General features: G+C 46.6%; 1 protein-coding gene across 2 annotated transcripts in view; it reads left to right on the plus strand.

The window, feature by feature from the left end:
- Positions 1 to 19170, plus strand: part of tmco3 (transmembrane and coiled-coil domains 3) — an 83360-nt gene that overhangs the window by 31902 nt on the left and 32288 nt on the right. For both annotated transcript variants that reach the window (XR_011948733.1, XM_072514397.1), the window contains exons 7-9: positions 586 to 772; positions 2714 to 2831; positions 9646 to 9841. Coding sequence is in view for 1 of the 2 variants with exons in the window: in XM_072514397.1 (XP_072370498.1) it covers positions 586 to 772; positions 2714 to 2831; positions 9646 to 9841 (501 nt within the window). In the remaining variant the exon portion in view is untranslated. The remainder of the gene's footprint in view (positions 1 to 585; positions 773 to 2713; positions 2832 to 9645; positions 9842 to 19170) is intronic.

The following is a 19170-nucleotide window of genomic DNA, read 5'->3' on the forward strand; positions in this document are numbered from 1 at the left end:
ACCTTCCTCTTTTTGTTCCACCTAGACAGCCGGAACATCACTTTGCTTATCTTTTTACATTTCGCTTGAGTCTTCAATTCATTTGGCACGTCATCACATTCGAGGCTATGGGTCAAGGGCTGGCAAATGGGATTAGGATTGGCAGATCAGGTACATTTCAGACGGCGGTGCAGACTCAATAGACCGAAGGGCCTTTTCTGCACTGCATTTTTCTGTGAGTTTGTGATTCCATAGCGAGCATACAGAGGAGGAGCACCAAACCTGTGGAATTCTTCATTTATTTCAGTGATTCCTTCCTTCTGCAAGCTTCAGCCTCTTGAAATCTAAGCTGGATATCACCTTAGCACTTGTCTCAATTTACTGAACCTTTACCTCACTCGTGTTGTGCCTGTGCTGTCATCAATGCAAAACAGGTCATCTTCTGATTAGGAAAGATCTATGTCTTGTACAATTTGAATTTGGAATTACGTTCTTTAATGCATTTTGGTCTTTAATTATACTAAGAAGAAAAAGAATATTGTAACAATGCTTAATATTTTTGAATATTAATTCAAAGTACACTGTTTTACATTTCACTGCCCTTAGGTCTGGAAGATTTCCTTGCAAGGAACCAGTTATATGACACTCCTGATGGTTGTATTTGGATTATTCTGGGGACAACTGTTGAATATCAGGCCAACACAAATTATCTTTATTTCTACATGTTTGTCTCTATCAAGTACTCCTTTAGTATCCAGATTCCTGGCACTTGGTGCTAGAGGAGAAAAAGAAGGTAAATGTTAAAGGAAGCAGTGGGCCATATGAATGTAGGATGGCTGTGTATTTGTGAATTGAATCGCCCTTCAAATTGAGGAGTGGGAGAAGCTGGGTGGGAGCTGGAAGAGGAGCGGAGAGACACTCTGACAAGATGGGGAGGGGCTAACGGTTATGCCTATTACAGTTGCCACATGTGATGTTGAGAGGACATGGAGCCCAGTATGTCACCTATCCATTACCACGCTTTCTCTGGTGCTGGACAGGCTGGGTTTGTGGCAGTAACAGCCCTGATTTCCCCAAATGGAAGGAGAGGATCCAGTGGGCTATTTCTCACTCCATTCTGGCCCAACCGGCTTACTAACTGTGGGCTTTTGTCTCTGGGGACTCTTCCACCTGTTTAAGGACCCTTGGCACCTCTTTGGATACAGCAGCAGTGCCTGAGGTTTCTCTGTACCATTGGCATACTCCTTGTTTGAGGCAGGAACCTACCTGGGTTCTGCTGTGTCTGGATAAAGCCCTTGAACCTAAGATAGATAGTGAGTGAGGATTACTGCAATGCCAGACAGGCAGATGGAACTGCTACTGTTGGGAAGATACAAATCTACTTGCAACTAATTTGCATCTTTGACATGTGGCGATTTGACCCTGCCTACATGGTTGGAACCAACGAGGCAATGAAATCATTCTGAAGACTTGCCTACCAATGATCTCTTTTTCCAGTCTTCAGTTTTAGTCTCTTTCGAGTGGGAGTTGAGAACCACCTACTGGACCCCAGAGAGACTTTTATCGAAATACACCGATTGAGCTCTGACAATGTAATTGGGCCAAGCCGTTGTTTGAACCAGTGACCTGATGATGTTGAAGCCAGGAACACGAATGCTAATGTCATCAAGTTTGACTGATCCCTGGCAACCAGCTAATTGTCATACAGATGTTCCAACATATTTTGCTTTGGCATTTTACTCTTGTGTCTGCAGATGTGACCCTGCATGTGAGGCTGATTTTATCTGCAGACTATAATTCTGCATTCAACACGTTAAAAATTGAATTTCAGGAAAAAAACAGTCCAAATTCAAAATCCAGTTTAGTTAAAAATGCTGCACAGTAGTGACTGGAGTCACCCTCTGATATTAGCAAACAAAATATGACATTGTGAATTTACTAATACTGCTTGCCTGAAACTATACTCCCTGCTCACATTGGTTTCTGCAAAACTGGTAATTCAAGTGCTATATTAAAAATATTTACAATCCCGGTAATGAGTGGGAGGATTTTCTTGGCTTGTCCATGTAGTTGTATGACTTGCTATTTTCTGAACATTAGATGAGAATTTTGGAGTTTGATTTGAAAATACGAGTCCAGGGTCCGCTGATTTTTTTTGAAAGAAAGTGAGAGTTGGATAATAGCTAGTTTCACAGACTGTACCTCTCAACAATTAGGGTGAGAGAACAACTTAGGAACCTATGCGAATTATTGAAAAAAAAAATACTGCCATTGAAAATCAAGGGAATGTCCTTATTTTTGTTGCCTTAATGTTCTTTTCTTTCCCAATTTTCACATTGTGCTTTACACTGGATTGGATGCTTTGCCAGCTGAGCTAAGATTTACAACAAATGTACATTACCTTGTAACATGATTCCAGTGATTGCTCCTCGGCCCTTTGATCAACCTTCAGATTAAGCCCAAGCTGAGCTGCAATGTCTTTTCTTGTCAGCTTGGATCTTGTATGTCTCTCTTGTGTAGACCTGAATTGGCTTCAATTTGAATTGTTTTTTGGAACAAGCTATGCGATGGGTTAAGAGTTTGCCCTGGCCACTCTGTGCATTGGCTTTGTAACTTTAAAGGATTGGATAAAAAAAATGTTTAAAAACATGATTGAAGTGGACCCATTCATTTCATCTAACTATTGCCCATAGATTATGCACAGCTTTAATTTGCTTTTCCTGTTGCTGAATAGGGGATGTGGAATACAGCAGCGTGCTGCTTGGAATGCTGGTGATGCAGGACGTTCAGCTAAGCTTATTCATTGCTGTGATGCCCACTCTAACTCAGGCAGGCAGTAGTGCTTCTAACAGGTAAGTCCTTGGCAGGTACCTGTACAATTGAATGTTGCTTGTCATGATTTTTAACTGTTTTCTTCTCCAATGGTGTAACCACCTTATGACAACATTGTCCTTCCAGTCAGACTCTGAATGTGATAGTACAAAGTAACAGGTTGTTTAGAAATAAGAATCTCCTTCAAGGGTGAAGTCAGTGGTTAGATAGTATCTACCAGCATTCTGATTTAGTTAAACATAGAGACATAGAAAATAGGAGCAGGAGGAGGCCATTCAGCCCTTCTGAGCCTGCTCCGCCATTCATTATTATCATGGCTGATCATCCAACTCAATAGCCTAATCCTGCTTTCCCCCCACGTCCATTGATTCCTATCGCCCAAAGTGCTATATCTAAATACTTCTTGAAAACATGCAATGTTTTGGCCTCTACTACTTCCTGTGGTAATGAATTCCACAGGCTGATCACACTCTGGGTGAAGAAATTTCTCCTCATCTCTGTCCTAAATAGCCTACCCTGTATCCTCAGACTGTGACCCCTGGTTTTGGACACACCCACCATCGGGAACATTCTTCCTGCATCTACCCTCGGGAGTTAGGACCCATTTTTAAACCACTACCTGCTTTAGGGAGTGTGCAGGGGATTGCCATGACTGGCACTAGGAGATTTTGGGTGTAAGCTTGAAGAAACCCTTTTGGTTGGGTAATGGATTTAGTCCACTGGTAAAGATCATTTCAGCCATTCGCCCCACAAGTCAGTTTAAATTTACCTTCTATTCATCTGGGCTCTGGGTGTAAATATGACTTTTGAGAGATGCTGATCATATTAACACCCAAGGGTCAAGTTCAAGATGTTACGATACCCTGGGCTCGTGTGTGGTCCATTCCAACCCCACAGATCCCGAATCCCAACACAAGTGAATTAGCCAATAGTTCATAGAGAATTTGCAGAATCTATGGCCCCTTGACTGCTCAATAAGTTTAGTCACCAGCTTTCTAAGTTAAATGCAACTGTTAATGTATAATAGGAACAAAGTTAAGATATGCAATAATTATAACATATGATGGTCAGCTAGTCTGCTACTCCTCTGCCCCGCCCCCCATTTTTTTAACTGTCCTACCCTCTACCCATCACACACAAGACAGACACACAGGGAGGAGAAGGGGAAAAATAATAGAAATTAAAATGAAATGAAAAATGAGTGTCCTTCTGATGTCGAGATCATTGCAACTGACTGTCCTCCCAAGACGCTTGGGGATTGAAGCCACTGGTGGACTGCTAGTGGAGGCCCTCTGGCAATAACGTTCAGTCAGACCTCCCAGGCTGTAGGATTCACTCTGGGGAGTCGCTTTAACTTCAGTACTGACGCATCATAATGGACTTGGCTATCGGCTAATGGACTGTTTAGAATTGCCAAGCCTCATCAATGGCCCTTGCCGATTGGTCGAGGTTTTCTCTGGAATCCCGCCCCACCCTCTACCCAGACAGACACAAGGTAAGGGTGGCGAGGAAAAGAATAAAGAAACGTGCAGCACAGGAACAGGCCCTTCGGCCCTCCAAGCCAGTGCCGACATTGCTGCCCGACTAAACTACAATCTTCTACACTTCCTGGGTCCGTATCCCTCTATTCCCATCCTATTCATGTATTTGTCAAGATGCCCATTAAATGTCACTATCGTCCCTGCTTCCACCACCTCCTCCATTAGCGAGTTCCAGGCACCCACTACCCTGTGTAAAAAAACTTGCCTCGTACATCTACTCTAAACCTTGCCCCTCGCACCTTAAATCTATGTCCTCTAGTAATTGACCCCTCTAACCTGGGGAAAAGCCTCTGACTATCCACTCTGTCTATGCCTCTCATAATTTTGTAGACCTATAAAGTAAAATAGGGATTAAAGGGGTAGGTCTGCGATGAGTCTTCACTACTGCGGTTGTAGCCTCTGGGAAATGGGTTTACTCGAGAGGTTCAGGTTGGCGCACTCTGTCCTTTGACCACCAGATGGTGCGATTCCAACCTTTGGCCACCACTTGGAGCTGGGTCCAGTGTGTTCAGATCAGTGCAGTTCACGTCGCTGGCCATCAGATGGTGCTGTACACAGGACACTGTACACAGGACACTACACTTCTGCCTTTCTACCACCAGATGGAGCTGGCGCCACCCCGTGAGAACGATACAGACCCTGGAATTTAGCAGTTTTTACTCACCACTCACCTGTAGAAGACTCTGGCAGTTTTTATCACATGTTTCCACTTTAATCATAGAATTTACAGTGCAAAAGGAGGCCATTCGGCCCATCGTGTCTGCACCGGCTCTTGGAAAGAGCATCCTACCCCCATAACCCAGTAACCCCACCCAACACTAAGGGCAATTTTGGACACTTAGGGCAATTTAGCATGGCCAATCCACCTAACCTGCACATCTTTGGACTGTGGGAGGAAACCGGAGCACCCGGAGGAAACCCACGCACACACTGGGAGGATGTGCAGACTCCGCACTGACAGTGACCCAAGCCGGAATCGAACCTGGGACCCTGGAGCTGTGAAGCAATTGTGCTATCCACAATGCTATCGTGCTGCCCTTTAAGCTTCACTTCTTCAGCTCTTCCCAGCCCCGACACACAGTTCGCAGGTTACTGACTTTTGGGAAAACTTGTACTTTCACATTTAAGATCTCTTTTCCAGTCCTGTTGACTGTCTGTGTTCTTTTAAACAGGAAAGTCTTCACAGATTTGGCTACAATGCCTTTTGCCATCATCTAGCAGAGAGAGCACAGTAAGAAGTCTTATAACACCAGGTTAAAGTCCAACAGGTTTGTTTCAAACATTAGCTTTCGGAGCACTGCTCCTTCCTCAGGTGAATGAAGAGGTATGTCCCTTGGGTTCGCTGTCGGCCTCTTGGGGTCTGTGGAAGAATTCCCGGAGTCTCATTCGCCTGATGAATTCCTCCATGTCTGCTGCGAGACTGATGGGGTCCATTTTGGTGGTGGTGCAGAAATTGAGCCCTCTGCTGAGGATTTTGATTTTGTCTGGTTGAAGAGTGTAGTCCGACAAGTTGACAGTAGATTTCCCTGTATTGTTTTCTACTATGGTACCGGGGAGGTTTGGTTGCTGCTCGTGGTGATGTCGAGTTTCTCAAGCTTCCTGTTCTTGGTGTGCATATAGGTGGCATAGTATCGTCGCCTCATCTGTTTGGCGGTGTTCCGCAGCTGGTCTGCTGCGTCCTGAGCGCAAGTTGAGAATATGGCCTCTATCTTGGTTTCCAGGTTGCGTCGTCTGCTGTAGAGCTGGCGTATGAGGTGGTTGAGGAGTGTGAGAGAGGTGTGACGGCAGAGTCTCTCAACGTAGTCTGTGTTGTAGGTCGACTTGAGTGGGTTTGTGATCTGTAGCCCTTTAGGGATCTTGTCTGCTTTCTTGCATCTTTGTAGAAACTTAATGTCAGTGTCTATATGCGCTATCTTCCTGGAGATCCTCTCCACTTTGAGCCGGCAGTTTGCGGTGTCGATGGTAGCCATGATGTGGAGATGCCGGCGTTGGACTGGGGTGAGCTCAGTAAGAAGTCTTACAACACCAGGTTAAAGTCCAACAGGTTTGTTTCAAACACTAGCTTTCGGAGCACTGCTCCATCCTCAAGTGAATGAAGAGGTTATCAAACAACATCACAGATTCTGCCACAGAACCTAAAGCGGATGTTTTTGGACCAGCCCATCTGAAAGGGGAGGTTTTTCCAGTGTCCCGAGACTACAGTTTAAACAGAAATCCCAAAGGGTGCAGTAACTTAGTAGCAGCTAACCCAAAGAATGTATATCAGAGCAAGGTAAGGGTTGGCAGCAGGACAGGTATTAAAAGGGAACACAGGACAAGCATACAATATCCTAACAAAGGGGCAGAATGTTTTACCCAGAGGGTGGTGGGAGTCTGGAATTCACTGCCTGAAAGGGTGTAGAGGTGGGAACCCTCAACATTTAACAAGCGTTTAGATGAGCACTTGAAATACACTAGCATACATGGCTATAGACCAAGGCTGGAAAATGGGATTAAAGTAAATAGGTGCTTGATGGCAAACGCAGACACGATGGGCTGAAGGGCCTCCTGCTGTGCTGTAAAACTGACTCTATGACACTAACTGCCACACTATATTGATCGAGGTATTTGAATTGGAATTGGATTGCTATCTGAAAAAAAAAAGAATGTGGAAGTAAGGCAGGAAATGGGATTAGGTAGAATGTTCTTTCAGAGAACCAGTGCAGACTCAATGGGCTGAATGGCCTTCTGCACTGTAAGAATTCAGGGATTCTGATTCTGTAATTGTGTTTCCACAGTCTTCAGGACTATCAGGTCCCCTCGCTCACCAGGCATCATCTTTGTATTTATCAGCTAAGAGGCTGTTTTTATCATTATCTTTGCTACATTATTAACAGGGGGCTTGAGTTTAAGAGCCGCGGGATTATGCTGCAACTGTATGTGACCCTGGTGAGACCACATTTGGAGTATTGTGTGCAGTTCTGGTCACCTCACTATAGGAGGGATGTGGAACCATTGGAAGGGGTGCAAAGGAGATTTACCAGGATGCTGCCTGGTTTGGAGGGTAGGTCTTATGAGGAAAGGTTGAGGGAGCTCGGGCTTTTCTCTTTGGAACGGAGGAGGACGAGCGGCGACTTAATAGAGGTTTATAAGATGATGAGGGGGATAGATAGAGTGGACGTTCAGATACTATTTCCTCGGGTGGATGTAGTTGTTGCAAGGGGGCATAACTATAAGGTTCGGGGTGGGAGATATAGGAGGGATGTCCGAGGTAGGTTCTTTACTCAGAGAGTGGTTAGGGTGTGGAATGGACTGCCTGCTGTAATAGTGGAGTCGGACACTTTAGGAACTTTCAAACCGTTATTGGATCGGCACATGGAGCATACCAGAATGACAGGGAGTGGGATAGCTTGATCTTGGTTTCGTACAAGGCTCAGCACAACATCGAGGGCCGAAGGGCCTGTTCTGTGCTATACTGTTGTATGTATGTATCAGAGAAGTGTTACTGACATATGTCACCTTCTGCAGATACGAAATATGGTACTTGCCTAACCTGAATCTTGCAATTTCCCTGTCTCTGTCTTGTCATTATCTCAAACCTGCCAGTTTTTGTCTTTTCACTGTCAATTATGATGTCTTTCTCTCTCTCTCTGTTTCTCTTTGTTTTCTTGCCTCTGATGTTCGTATCTGCCTTTTCATTTCTCCCTGCTTCAGTCTTTCTGTCTTTTTTCTCCCCCTCCTGGTTGTTTTTCATCCTCCTTCTGTTGCCCGATGTCTATATTCACTAGCACCAGAGCTCAACTGTTATCAATTGTCTAAAATGATCGATGCACCATTCGGTGAAATTGCTACCCGTGCCATATTCCACGGTGACAAGCCAAAGAAATCGTAATGGCTCAGACACCAGCACACACTTTAGATTTTTCTTTTGAGTGGGAAGGAAACCTTTCTCTACTAACTGTCAGGATTTCATGGGCTTTTACTGCTCTTACTAGTTAGAGTTAAGAATTACTCTACCTAGGATTCACACAGCTTACTAGTGATAGAGAATGTAATTCTGCCATCAGCCAGAGTGCCTCCAATCTACTCCTTCTCTTGGGGAAAGTGTTGTGCCTCATCCATTCAAGAATATATTCCATGATTTGCTTCAATTTGCGGCAAGGCCCATTGAAAATGAAAATCGCATATTGTCACAAGTAGGCTTCAAATGAAGTTACTATGAAAAGCCCCACACAGCACAGCATACCACAAAGATTAGGGAACTGTTTTGACGTGCTCCAGTGGATAGTGTTTTTTTTTTTGGTTTGTACATTTGCCTGCACAGAGAGCTTCCTGCTGGTAACATTGGCACTTGTCGATCTCGAGGATAATTTTCACACAGGTTACAATTATACATTCAGACGTATTTGATGTTCATGTGCAGAGAATGAGCTACATGGTCAACTGATGACAACCCAAGGTATTTCTCAGTCTGGGTATATTTCTTGGAGGCTCTTGGTTAAATGATTATTGCATTTTAGTTCATTGACAGAAATCAGACAACGATAACATTTTGGCAGGCAGTGAATAAAATACTGGTCAGAACCTTTGTGGAATTTGTCATCTGCAGTTGCCCGAAGTTGGATATTTCTCTACTTTTCTTTCTTGGCTGCCATGCATGCTATCAGCTCAAATATTCCATTCTCACAGTAGATGAATGTTTCAGCAACATCATAGTCCATATGCACCTCTGCAAGTGGAATATAGATATATGCGTATGCGGAATTAATATCCTATGACACTAAGAAGGTCAAGAATTCCAGGATATATATGGCTCTAGATTGTAAAGCTCTTTTGATGGTTTGGCTCATTGTTTGAGGTGGATTTGGCTAGGACAGGAATGATTGATTTAGTCTGAAGTAGGAGATTTGGTAGCCAATAAACTACATGGACTGTGAACCAAAATGAATGAAAGCATAAACAGCAAATTAAGCATTTTCTACAATGAGAAGCAGCAGAAACTTAGCTGTCAATAATAACAGCAAGGAATTCGGGGCAAGGCTCGGGAGGAGATTTTACAATAGTCTGGATGGCTATGTGACCACACTTGCTGTAAATTTGTAGTCGTTGCAAATGAATTTATCCCATGGAATATCCAATGTATCATATAGAAGCTGAACAAAGGACAAAAGATTTAAATATTTTATGCTGCGAAAGATAATTGTCTGAAAAGTAAGACCCCAACCTAAAAAGAATGTATTGCACATATCAGTATCATGTTTCAAATTATTTTGGGATATGTTTTCACAATTTTGCATTTCTTCTTTTTCCACAGTATAATTTTAGAAATACTGCGGATTTTCGCCCTTATTGGTCAAATTCTGTTTTCGTTGGCTGCAATTCTTCTGATGTCTCTTGTGGTAAAGACTTATCTCATTGGACCATTTTACAGAAAACTGCACACAGAGGGTAAAGGAAATAGAGAGAAACTTGTCCTAGGAATTTCAGCATTTATCTTTCTTATGTTAATGGTAATAATACATTTATTTTGAATCATGTTATGGTATTGTAGCACTGTCATTGGAAAAGATAGAAATCAGTGTAAAACTTCCATCCAGAGTCATGCAATTTAAATATTTCATCCAGAGCCATATGTCTGGAACAGTTACCTAGAGCAGTATATCATATTTCCACCTGGAGCTGTGTCTATGGGTGAGAAATCCCACCTCTTCCAGCACAAACTGGCTCCATTATCTCCAAACAAAATAGTTCTTCCACAACCTGGCTATGCTTCTAACAATGCTTTGTGCTAACTGTTCCCCATTGATATTGTACCAGTGCTGCCCAGAGACCCCTCAACACATATTTACCTTTGCTTCTCTATCTCTCCCCCTCTCCTTCTCTCTCTCTCTTTCACTTTATCTCGCTCTCTTTGTCTTTGTGTCTCTGTATCTCTCTCACAATCTCCCCTTGTTGCTGTGTCTATCTTTCTGTCTGTCTGACTTTATATCAACATTTTTCCCTCTGTTTTACGCTGTTGAACTTCATTGCCTGAAGCTAATGTGAGAAGCACACTTCTGTTAGTGGCTTTGTCTGGACACAGCTACTGGACAGAACCTGCGTTTCAAATGCAAATTGATCATATGTTACACAGGTAGGCGGGTGTGATCATAGGTGACCTCAGTATGTGGACCCTGTGAAGCCTTTCAATTGACAGATCAGCTACACCACGTTAAATGCCATGGAAGCAGTAATCAAGGGCACAAAATATACTCTGGGTGGGGAATATTTAATGTCCACTGTACATGTGTTGTTAGTACTACTAATGGTATGAGGCCTGAAGGATACGGTTACAGGATATCCTTCATCAGATTGTGAGGAGGCCAACATGCAGCAGCCTATTTGATGTCATTGCCAGTTTAGGTTTTGTAGATTATCTGTTCATGACAGTATTGGTCGGAGTGACACTTGTAAAATCTTTGTGAAGACAAAGTTGCATTTTCACAATGAGGACACCTGCTAATGCGTACCGTGACACTGCTGTTGTGTGATTTGGAGTAGCACGAGGCAGCTCTAGCTGCTCAAATCTGGCATTCATGAGGCTCTGTGGGCCATCAGCAGCACCACAATCTGTAATGTCATAGCACTACACGCCTCTTATTCCTCGATGAAAATCCAGCTGGAAGACAAACCTTGGTTTATTTGGGAATATGCAAGTGTATGTCAGGAGATGGTGTTTTTGTTTTGTTATTAGAATGTGGGTGTGTCTGACCTTTATATGCTCAACTCTAGTTCCTCTGATAAAATAGCAGACATGAATCCAGCACTGTGCGTTGCCTCCCTGGTGCCAAAGTCAAGGATGTCATTGAGCAGCTGCAGAGCACCTAGAAGTACCAGCCAGCAGTCACTTTGGATCAAGTGTCGATAGGAGTACATTTAGGGGGACAGTGATCATTGTATCCTAAGGTGTAGGGTGACTTTGGAAATGACAATGAACAATCGACAGTAAGAATAATCAACTGGGGGAAGTCAATTTCAGTGGGCTAAGAACGGATCTGGGCGGAATAAATTGAGATCAATCAAAGATTGGTAAGAAAATTCAAAGAAGAGAGAGTTCAGGCACAGTCAAAGTATATACCCTTGAAAGGGAAAGGTAGTGCAAACAAATCCTGGGTTCCCTGGGTGACAAAAGAGGTTGAAATTAAGATAAAGAGGAATAAGTTGGACCAGACTTAATCTAGAAGGGTCAGAGGAGAGGGGAGAAAGTAAATAAGAAGCAAAGAGTGTGAACAAAGACTAGCACTCAATGGGACCAAACTACACATGGAGACGGGGAGCATGGCTGAGATAGTAAATTGATACTTTGGATCTGGCTTTACCAAAGAAAACAATGCTGCCAAGGCCATGGTACGAGAGGAGGTAATTCAGACACTAGAAGGGTTTAAAATTGATGAGGAGATGTTTATGTTGTCCGTACTTAAAAGTAAATAAGGTACCAAGACTGGTGAGATGTGTCCAAGGATACTGAGGGAAGTGAGAGTTGAACTTGCAGAGGCACAGACTCTAAGTGGTGTGAAAGAACTGTCGAATTGCAAATGTTGCACCCTTGTTCAAAAAATGGTGAAAAGATGTGCAAGGGTTCTGAGAAAAGGCAAGGGAATGGCACAAAGTCACTATGCTCATTTGGAGAGCCGGTGCAGACACGATGAGCCAAATGGCCTCTGTCTGCACCATAATGATTCTGGGATAAGCCTATCACCTACAGGCCAGTTAGTTTTAACTTTTATAGGGGGAACTTTCTAGAAATAATATGTCGGGACAAAATTAATAGTCACATAGACAAATGCAGGTTAATTAAGAAAAGCCAGCCTGAATTTCTTAAGGGAAAATTGTATTTAACTAACTTGCTGGAGTTTTATGAAGCAGTAAAAAGGAGGGTTGATGAGGGCAATGCTGTTGATATAGTGTATATGGAGTACCAAAAGATATTTGATGTCATGTCACTACGAACTTGTGAGCACAGTTACAGCTCATGGAATAAAAGGCACAATAGCAACATGGATACAGAATTGACTGAGTGACAGGAAACAGTAGTGGTTAATGGATATTTTTCAGGTAGAGGGAGTTTGTAGTGGAGTCAGTGTTGGGAGCCTGGCTTTTCCTGATGTACATCAGTGACCCAGATCTTGGTGTACAAGGCACAATTTCAAAATTTGTGGATGGTATGAAACTTGGTGTCATTGTGAACGATGAGGGGATAGTGTAGAACTTCAAACAGTCGTATTCATGTTTGTGGAATGTGTGGACAGGGTCCAGATGAAGTTCAGTGTGCGGAAATGTGATTCATTTTGGTCGGAAGAGCATGCAGAGACAATAGAAAATAAACGGTACAACTGTCAAAATGATGCAGGAACAGCAGGTCCTGGGTCGATATCTGCACAAGTCATTGAAGGTGGCTGGACAGTTTGAGAGTGCGGTTAATAAAGCATACAGAGACCCAGGGTAATGCTCTGGGGACCCGGGTTCAAATTCCACTATGGTAGATGGTGAAATTGACTTTGATTAAAAAGTTAGGAATTAAAAGTCTAATGATGACCAAACATCGGGCAGCACAGTGGTTAGCACAGTTGCTTCACAGCGCCAGGGTCCCAGGGTCGATTCCCGGCTTGGGTCACTGTCTGTGCGGAGTCTACACGTTCACCCCGTGTCTGCGTGAGTTTCCTCCGGGTTCCCCGGTTTCCTCCCACAAGTCCTGAAAGACGTACTGTTAGGTAATTTGGACATTTTGAATTCTCCCTCTGTGTACCCGATAAGGTGCCGGAATGTGGCGACTAGGGGCTTTTCACAGTAACTTCATTGCAGTGTTAATGTAAGCCTACTTGTGATAACAATAAAGATTATTATTACATTGGAGAAAAGATTCACGAGAATGGTTCCAGGAATGAGGAACTTTACAGAACTTTTGAGAAATTAGCACTGTTTTCATCGGAGAAAAGAAGGAAGAGAGGAGACCTGATTGAGTTATTCAAAGAACAAAGACATGTACAGCACAGGAACAGGCCCTTCGGCCCTCCAAGCCCGTGCCGACCATGCTGCCCGACTAAACTACAATCTTCTACACTTCCTGGGTCCGTATCCCTCTATTCCCATCCTATTCATGAGGGGTCTGGACAGTAGATAGGGAGAAATTGTTCCCCACTCATGAATGGATCGTGAACAAGGACACACAAAGAAGCAAAAGCGATTGGGGGGGGGGGGGAAACTTGTGCACTGTATGTGTGTGCATTCACGTGCGATGCTGAATGGCCTGCACTATAAGTGCAGGACACAAAAGAAAATGGGCCTCACTCATTCTGGCTTTAATGCCCACCACAGTTAGATGGGTTTCCTATTTCAGTGTAGCCTTGACACCCAGCAATGTGGAAAAGCTCTGGCTGTATCCTATCGAGAAAAAGCAGCAAAAACCTAGCCCAGAAAATTGCCAGCCACTCAGTAAAGCGATCGGAGTCTTCAGTATTGCAATCATGGGACACTACTGTGCAATACTCAGGTTTGTTAACAACCACTCTGTTCCCGTCCTCAGCTGAATGCTAGAGAAGATGTGAAAGTAGCTGTGCTTGATATCAAGGCTGTATTCAACTATGCATTGGGCCTAACAAAGATGAGATAATTTGGGAGGGGATGGGGGTGGATTAAAAGACAATCCCAGTGGCTGGAAGGTGCATGATACACCATAAAACATGTTGTCAGTGGATAATCCCCATGATATTCCTGGCATGTAACATCCTCAACCGAACCATCTTTACTCGCTTTTCCCTCCCAGGGAGGTGCTGAAGTAATGCTATTTTCACTGGGCTAGTAAACCAGAGACCGAGAGTAATGCTGGGCCCAGGTTCAAATTCCGCCACTGCAGATGGTGAAATTTGAATTAAATAAAAATCTGGAATTAAAAGTCTAATGATGACCATGAAACCATTGTCGATTGTTATAAAAACCCATCTGGAGACTTCCGGTACGACGGCATGGAGTGACGGCCGCATCGCGGGTGGCTCCCGCGCAGGCTCCGGCACTTCGGGCTTATCTGCCCAATCGAAGGGAAACTTTTTATTTAAATAAAAAAGAAACAAAAATCGGATGTCCTCAGCAGAAAAACTGGCCATGGAGTTTGGGGCCCCAGCACTGTGGCGAGGGAGCAGCGGTGCCGGTAAGTGTGGCTCAGGCAAGTTCAAGCGGGGCACAAGCCGGGCCAGTGCGGAGCTCAGATCCAGGCAGCCAGATCAGGAATACCAAGTTCACCAACCTCCCCGAGAGAAAGAGAAGAAAAGTATTTAAGTAAACTAAAGAAGACTTCCGGTGGCGGCCATGCGCGGGTAGGTCGCGTTTTTGGCAGCTCCCGCCGCTAACGGACTAATGGGCCCTTTCAAGGAGCTTTGACTGCCCCTTTTCGACACAAACCGGCGGACAAACGATCTAAAAGGTTCCCCACAGCAGTTTATGGAAGGGACCACGAGCAGGACGGCCAAACAAACGACCAGCGAGAAGTGGCAGAAACGGGCATGGGATCAGAAAATGGCCGGCTTGGATCAGGCAGCGTGGGCCCAGTGGTCGCGGGAACAGCAGGAGTTTCTTAGAAGCTACTTTGCTGACCTGAAAACGGAGATGCTGGCCCCAATGAAGGCCTCTATGGAGAAAATGGTTGAGACCCAGAAAATGCAGCAGAAGGCGATCAAGGAGATTGAGAAAAAGGTCTTGGATAATGAAGCCGAGATACTGGGCCTGGCCGTCAGGGTGGAGGCACACGACGCCCTGCATAAGAGGTGGCAGGAGAGGCTGGAAGACCTTGAAAACAGATTTAGGAGGCAGTACCTGCGCATTCTGGGCATTACTGAGGGTGCGGCGGGGTCGGACGCGAGTGCATTCGTGACCACGATATTGGGGTCCCTGATGGGGCCAGAAGCATTCCCTCGGCCTCTGGAACTGGATGGAGCGCACAGAGTCCTTGCAAGGAAGCCCAAAACGAATGAACCGCCGAGGGCCATGGTGGTACGGTTCCACCGCTTCTCAGATAAGGAACGAGTCCTGCGATGGGCTAAAAAGGAGCGGAGCAGCAGGTGAGAACAGCGTAATCCGCATCTACCAAGACCTGGGAGCAGAACTGGCCAAGAGGCGCGCTCGATTCAACCGGGCTAAGACGGCTCCCCACAGCAAAGGGGTGACGTTCGGGCTGCTGCATCCGGCGAGACTGTGGGTCACGTATCAAGATCGCCAGCATTACTTTGATACACCGGATGAGGCGTGGAATTTCATTAAGCAAGAAAGGTTGGACTCGAACTAAAGGACAGCCACACTGGGACGTTACTCTGGTGGGGATGGTAATTGCCGACTAGCCGGAGGCAGCGACATTGTGCTGTCTCTTATTTTTGTTTGTTCCCTGTTTCTTCGGCCATGTTTTCGGCTTTTGTAGAACTCGGCAGCAGAGGGAGGAGGGGGGCCCTACACGTGGGGCTGCTCTCCTGGCAGCTGGGGCCGTGTCTTTGATGGGGCCAGGTTTGCACCCGGGGTTGGCTGTTTGTTTCGCTGCGGGAAGAGGGCGGAAAATGTCCTTTGGGGGCTGTTGAAGCTGATAAGGTGGGCTTTCCATGGGGGGGGGGGGGGGCCAGCAAAATGAGGCATCTGAGTAATCGGAGACCGAGGCGGGAGCGGCCGGGGTCAGCATGGGTCAGCTGACTCACGGAAGCGTAATGGGGGGAAGAGCCAGTGTCAAGTGGGTGCTTGACTTGGGGGTTTGGGACCATGGGGTTGCTGGGGAGATGGCGGATGGGATGCTGCTTGGCTGACTGAAAAGGTGCCAACTTGGGGGAACAGAGGGAGAGTCGGGGGGGGACCTCCAGTGGGAGGGCTCGAGTAAGCGGGGGATGCAGGCTCGAGGCTGGCCGAAAAAGGGAGATGGCTAATCAGGAGGGGGGGGGGGGCTAGCCCCCCATCCAGGCTGATTACGTGGAATGTGTGGGGCCTGAATGGGCCGGTCAAGAGGGCTTGCGTATTCTCGCACTTAAAGGGGCTAAAGGCAGACGTAGCCATGCTACAGGAAACGCACCTAAAACGTGCGGACCAAACAAGATTGAGAAAAGGGTGGGTGGGCCAGGTGTTCCGTTCGGGGCTGGATTCAAAGACCAGAGGAGTAGCAATCCTGGTCAGCAAACGGGTGGCTTTTGCGGCAGGGAATATTGTAGCTGACAAGAGGGGCAGATACATAATGGTCAGTGGGAAACTGCAGGGGACCCGGGTGGTGCTAGTGAACTTTTACACCCCGAACTGGGACGACGTTGTATTTGCGAGACGCACGCTGGGTAAAATTCCAGACTTAAGCTCACACAATCTGATTATGGCGGGTGACTTCAACACAGTTATAGACCCTGTACTGGACCGGTCAAACCCCAGGTCAGGGAAGCGACCAGCGGCGGCTAAAGAACTGTGGGGATTCATGGAACAGGTGGGGGACGTAGACCCGTGGAGATTCGCCCGACCGAGGGCGAAAGAGTTCTCTTTCTTTTCCCATGTCCACACAGTCTACTCCTGCATAGATTTCTTTGTGATGAGCAGGGTGTTGATCCCCAGGGTGGAGGGGACAGAATACTCGGCCATTGCAGTCTCCAATCATGCTCCACACTGGGTAGATTTGCGTCTTGGGGGGGGGGGTGGGGGGGAGAGAGAGGTCAGCCCCCACTGTGGAGGCTGGATGCGGGGCTGCTGGCAGACAACGAGGTTTGTAGGCGGATAAGGAGGAACATCAAGAATGACCTGGAAACTAATGATACGGGGGAGGTAGCGGCGTCCACGGTGTGGGAATCCCTGAAGGCAGTTATCAGAGGGGAGTTGATCTCCATCAAGTCTCATAGAGAGAAGAAAGAAAGAGCGGAGGGAGAAAGGCTAGTCGGGAGATACTCAGAGTAGACAAGAGTTACGCGGAGACCCCCGAGACGGGGCTACTGAAAGAGCGCTGGAGGTTGCAGGCGGAATTTGACCTGGTGACCACTGAGAATGCGGTAGCACAGCTGAGGAAGGCCAAAGGGGCTGTCTACGAATACGGGGAGAAAGCGAGAAGAATGCTGGCGCACCAACTCCGCAAGAGGGAGGCGGCCAGGGAAATTGGGGAAGTACGGGATAAGGAGGGCAACACGGTCATAGACCCAGAGCGGTGAACAAAGTCTTTAGAGCGTTTTACGGTAAATTGTATGAGTCAGAGCCCTCGCCGCGGGGGGGGGGGGGGGGGGGGGGGGTGAAGCAATTCATGGACCAACTGAGGTTCCCAAAGGTGGAAGAGGATCTGGTGGAGGGACTGGGGTCCCCGATAGAGCTGGAGGAGATGGTAAAGAGTTTAGGGGACATGCAGTCGGGCAAAGCCCCGGGGCTGGATGGCTACCCTGTAGAATTCTACAAGACATTTTCGGAACTGCTGAGCCCACTCCTGCTAAGGACCTTCAATGAGGCCAAAGAGAGAGGGACCCTCCCCCCAACAATGTCACATGCTTCGATTTCACTCATCCTCAAACGAGAGAAAGATCCGCGACAGTGTGGATCTTGTAGACCGGTATCGCTCCTGAATGTAGACTCCAAACTGCTGGCCAAGATCTTAGCTGCTAGGATTGAGGACTGTGTCCCTGGGGTGATAGGGGAGGATCAGACAGGCTTCGTCAAGGGCAGGCAATTGAACTCCAATGTACGGAGGCTCCTAAACATCATGATGCCCTCAGAGGGAGGGGAGGCAGAAGTGGTGGCGGCAATGGACGCGGAGAAAGCCTTTGACCGGGTGGAATGGGAGTAACTGTGGGAAGCACTAAGAAGGTTCGGATTCGGTGAGGGGTTCATAGGTTGGGTCCAGCTACTCTACCAGGCCCCAGTGGCAAGTGTGTGCACGAACAGGGTGAGGCCGGACTACTTTAGGCTCCACCGGGGGACAAGGCAGGGGTGCCCCATTCCTCGTTATTATTCGCCCTTGCAATAGAGCCACTGGCTATAGCGCTGCGGACTTCAAAGAACTGGCGGGGGTTGGTTCGGGGGGTGGGTGGGGGGGGGGATGGGGAGGAGCATTGGGTCTCGCTTTATGCGGATGATCTGCTCCTGTATATTTCGGACCCACTAGAGGGGATGGGGGAGGTCATGCAGATTCTGAGGGACTTTGACAATTTCTCGGGGTACAAACTAAACGAGAAGAAAAGCGAGATGTTCGTGATCCAAGCTAAGGGGCAGGAAAGGGGACTGGGAGAGCTACCGCTGAAATTGGTCGAGAAGAGCTTTCGGTACCCAGGGATACAGGTGGCTCGAAAGTGGGATGCCCTCCACAAGCTTAATTATCTCGGCTGGTAGAGCAGATGGAGGGGGACTTCAAAAGGTGGGGCATGCTCCCGCTATCTCTAGCGGGGAGGGTGCAGACTGTTAAGATGACGGTCCTCCAAAGATTTCTGTTAGTCTTCCAGTAACTTCCCATCTTCATCCCTAAGTCCTCCTTTAAGCGGATGAACAAGATCATCTCTGGATTCATATGGGCAAATAAGACTCCGTGAGTAAAGAGACTGTACCTGGAGCGCAGTGGGGGGGATGAAAATGAAAAAATGAAATGAAAATCGCTTATTGTCACGAGTAGGCTTCAATGAAGTTACTGGGAAAAGCCCCTAGTCGCCACATTCCAGCACCTGTCCGGGGAGGCTGGTACCGGAATTGAACCGTGCTGCTGGCCTGCATTGGTCTGCTTTAAAAGCCAGCGATTTAGCCCAGTGTGCTAAACCAGCCCCTTCCCACCCGGAGGGCAGCTACTATTGGGCGGCTAACATAGCCATGATTAGAGGTATTGGGGGCGGGG

The sequence above is a fragment of the Scyliorhinus torazame genome, chromosome 8, assembly GCF_047496885.1.
Source record: "Scyliorhinus torazame isolate Kashiwa2021f chromosome 8, sScyTor2.1, whole genome shotgun sequence".
Classification (NCBI taxonomy): domain Eukaryota; kingdom Metazoa; phylum Chordata; class Chondrichthyes; order Carcharhiniformes; family Scyliorhinidae; genus Scyliorhinus; species Scyliorhinus torazame.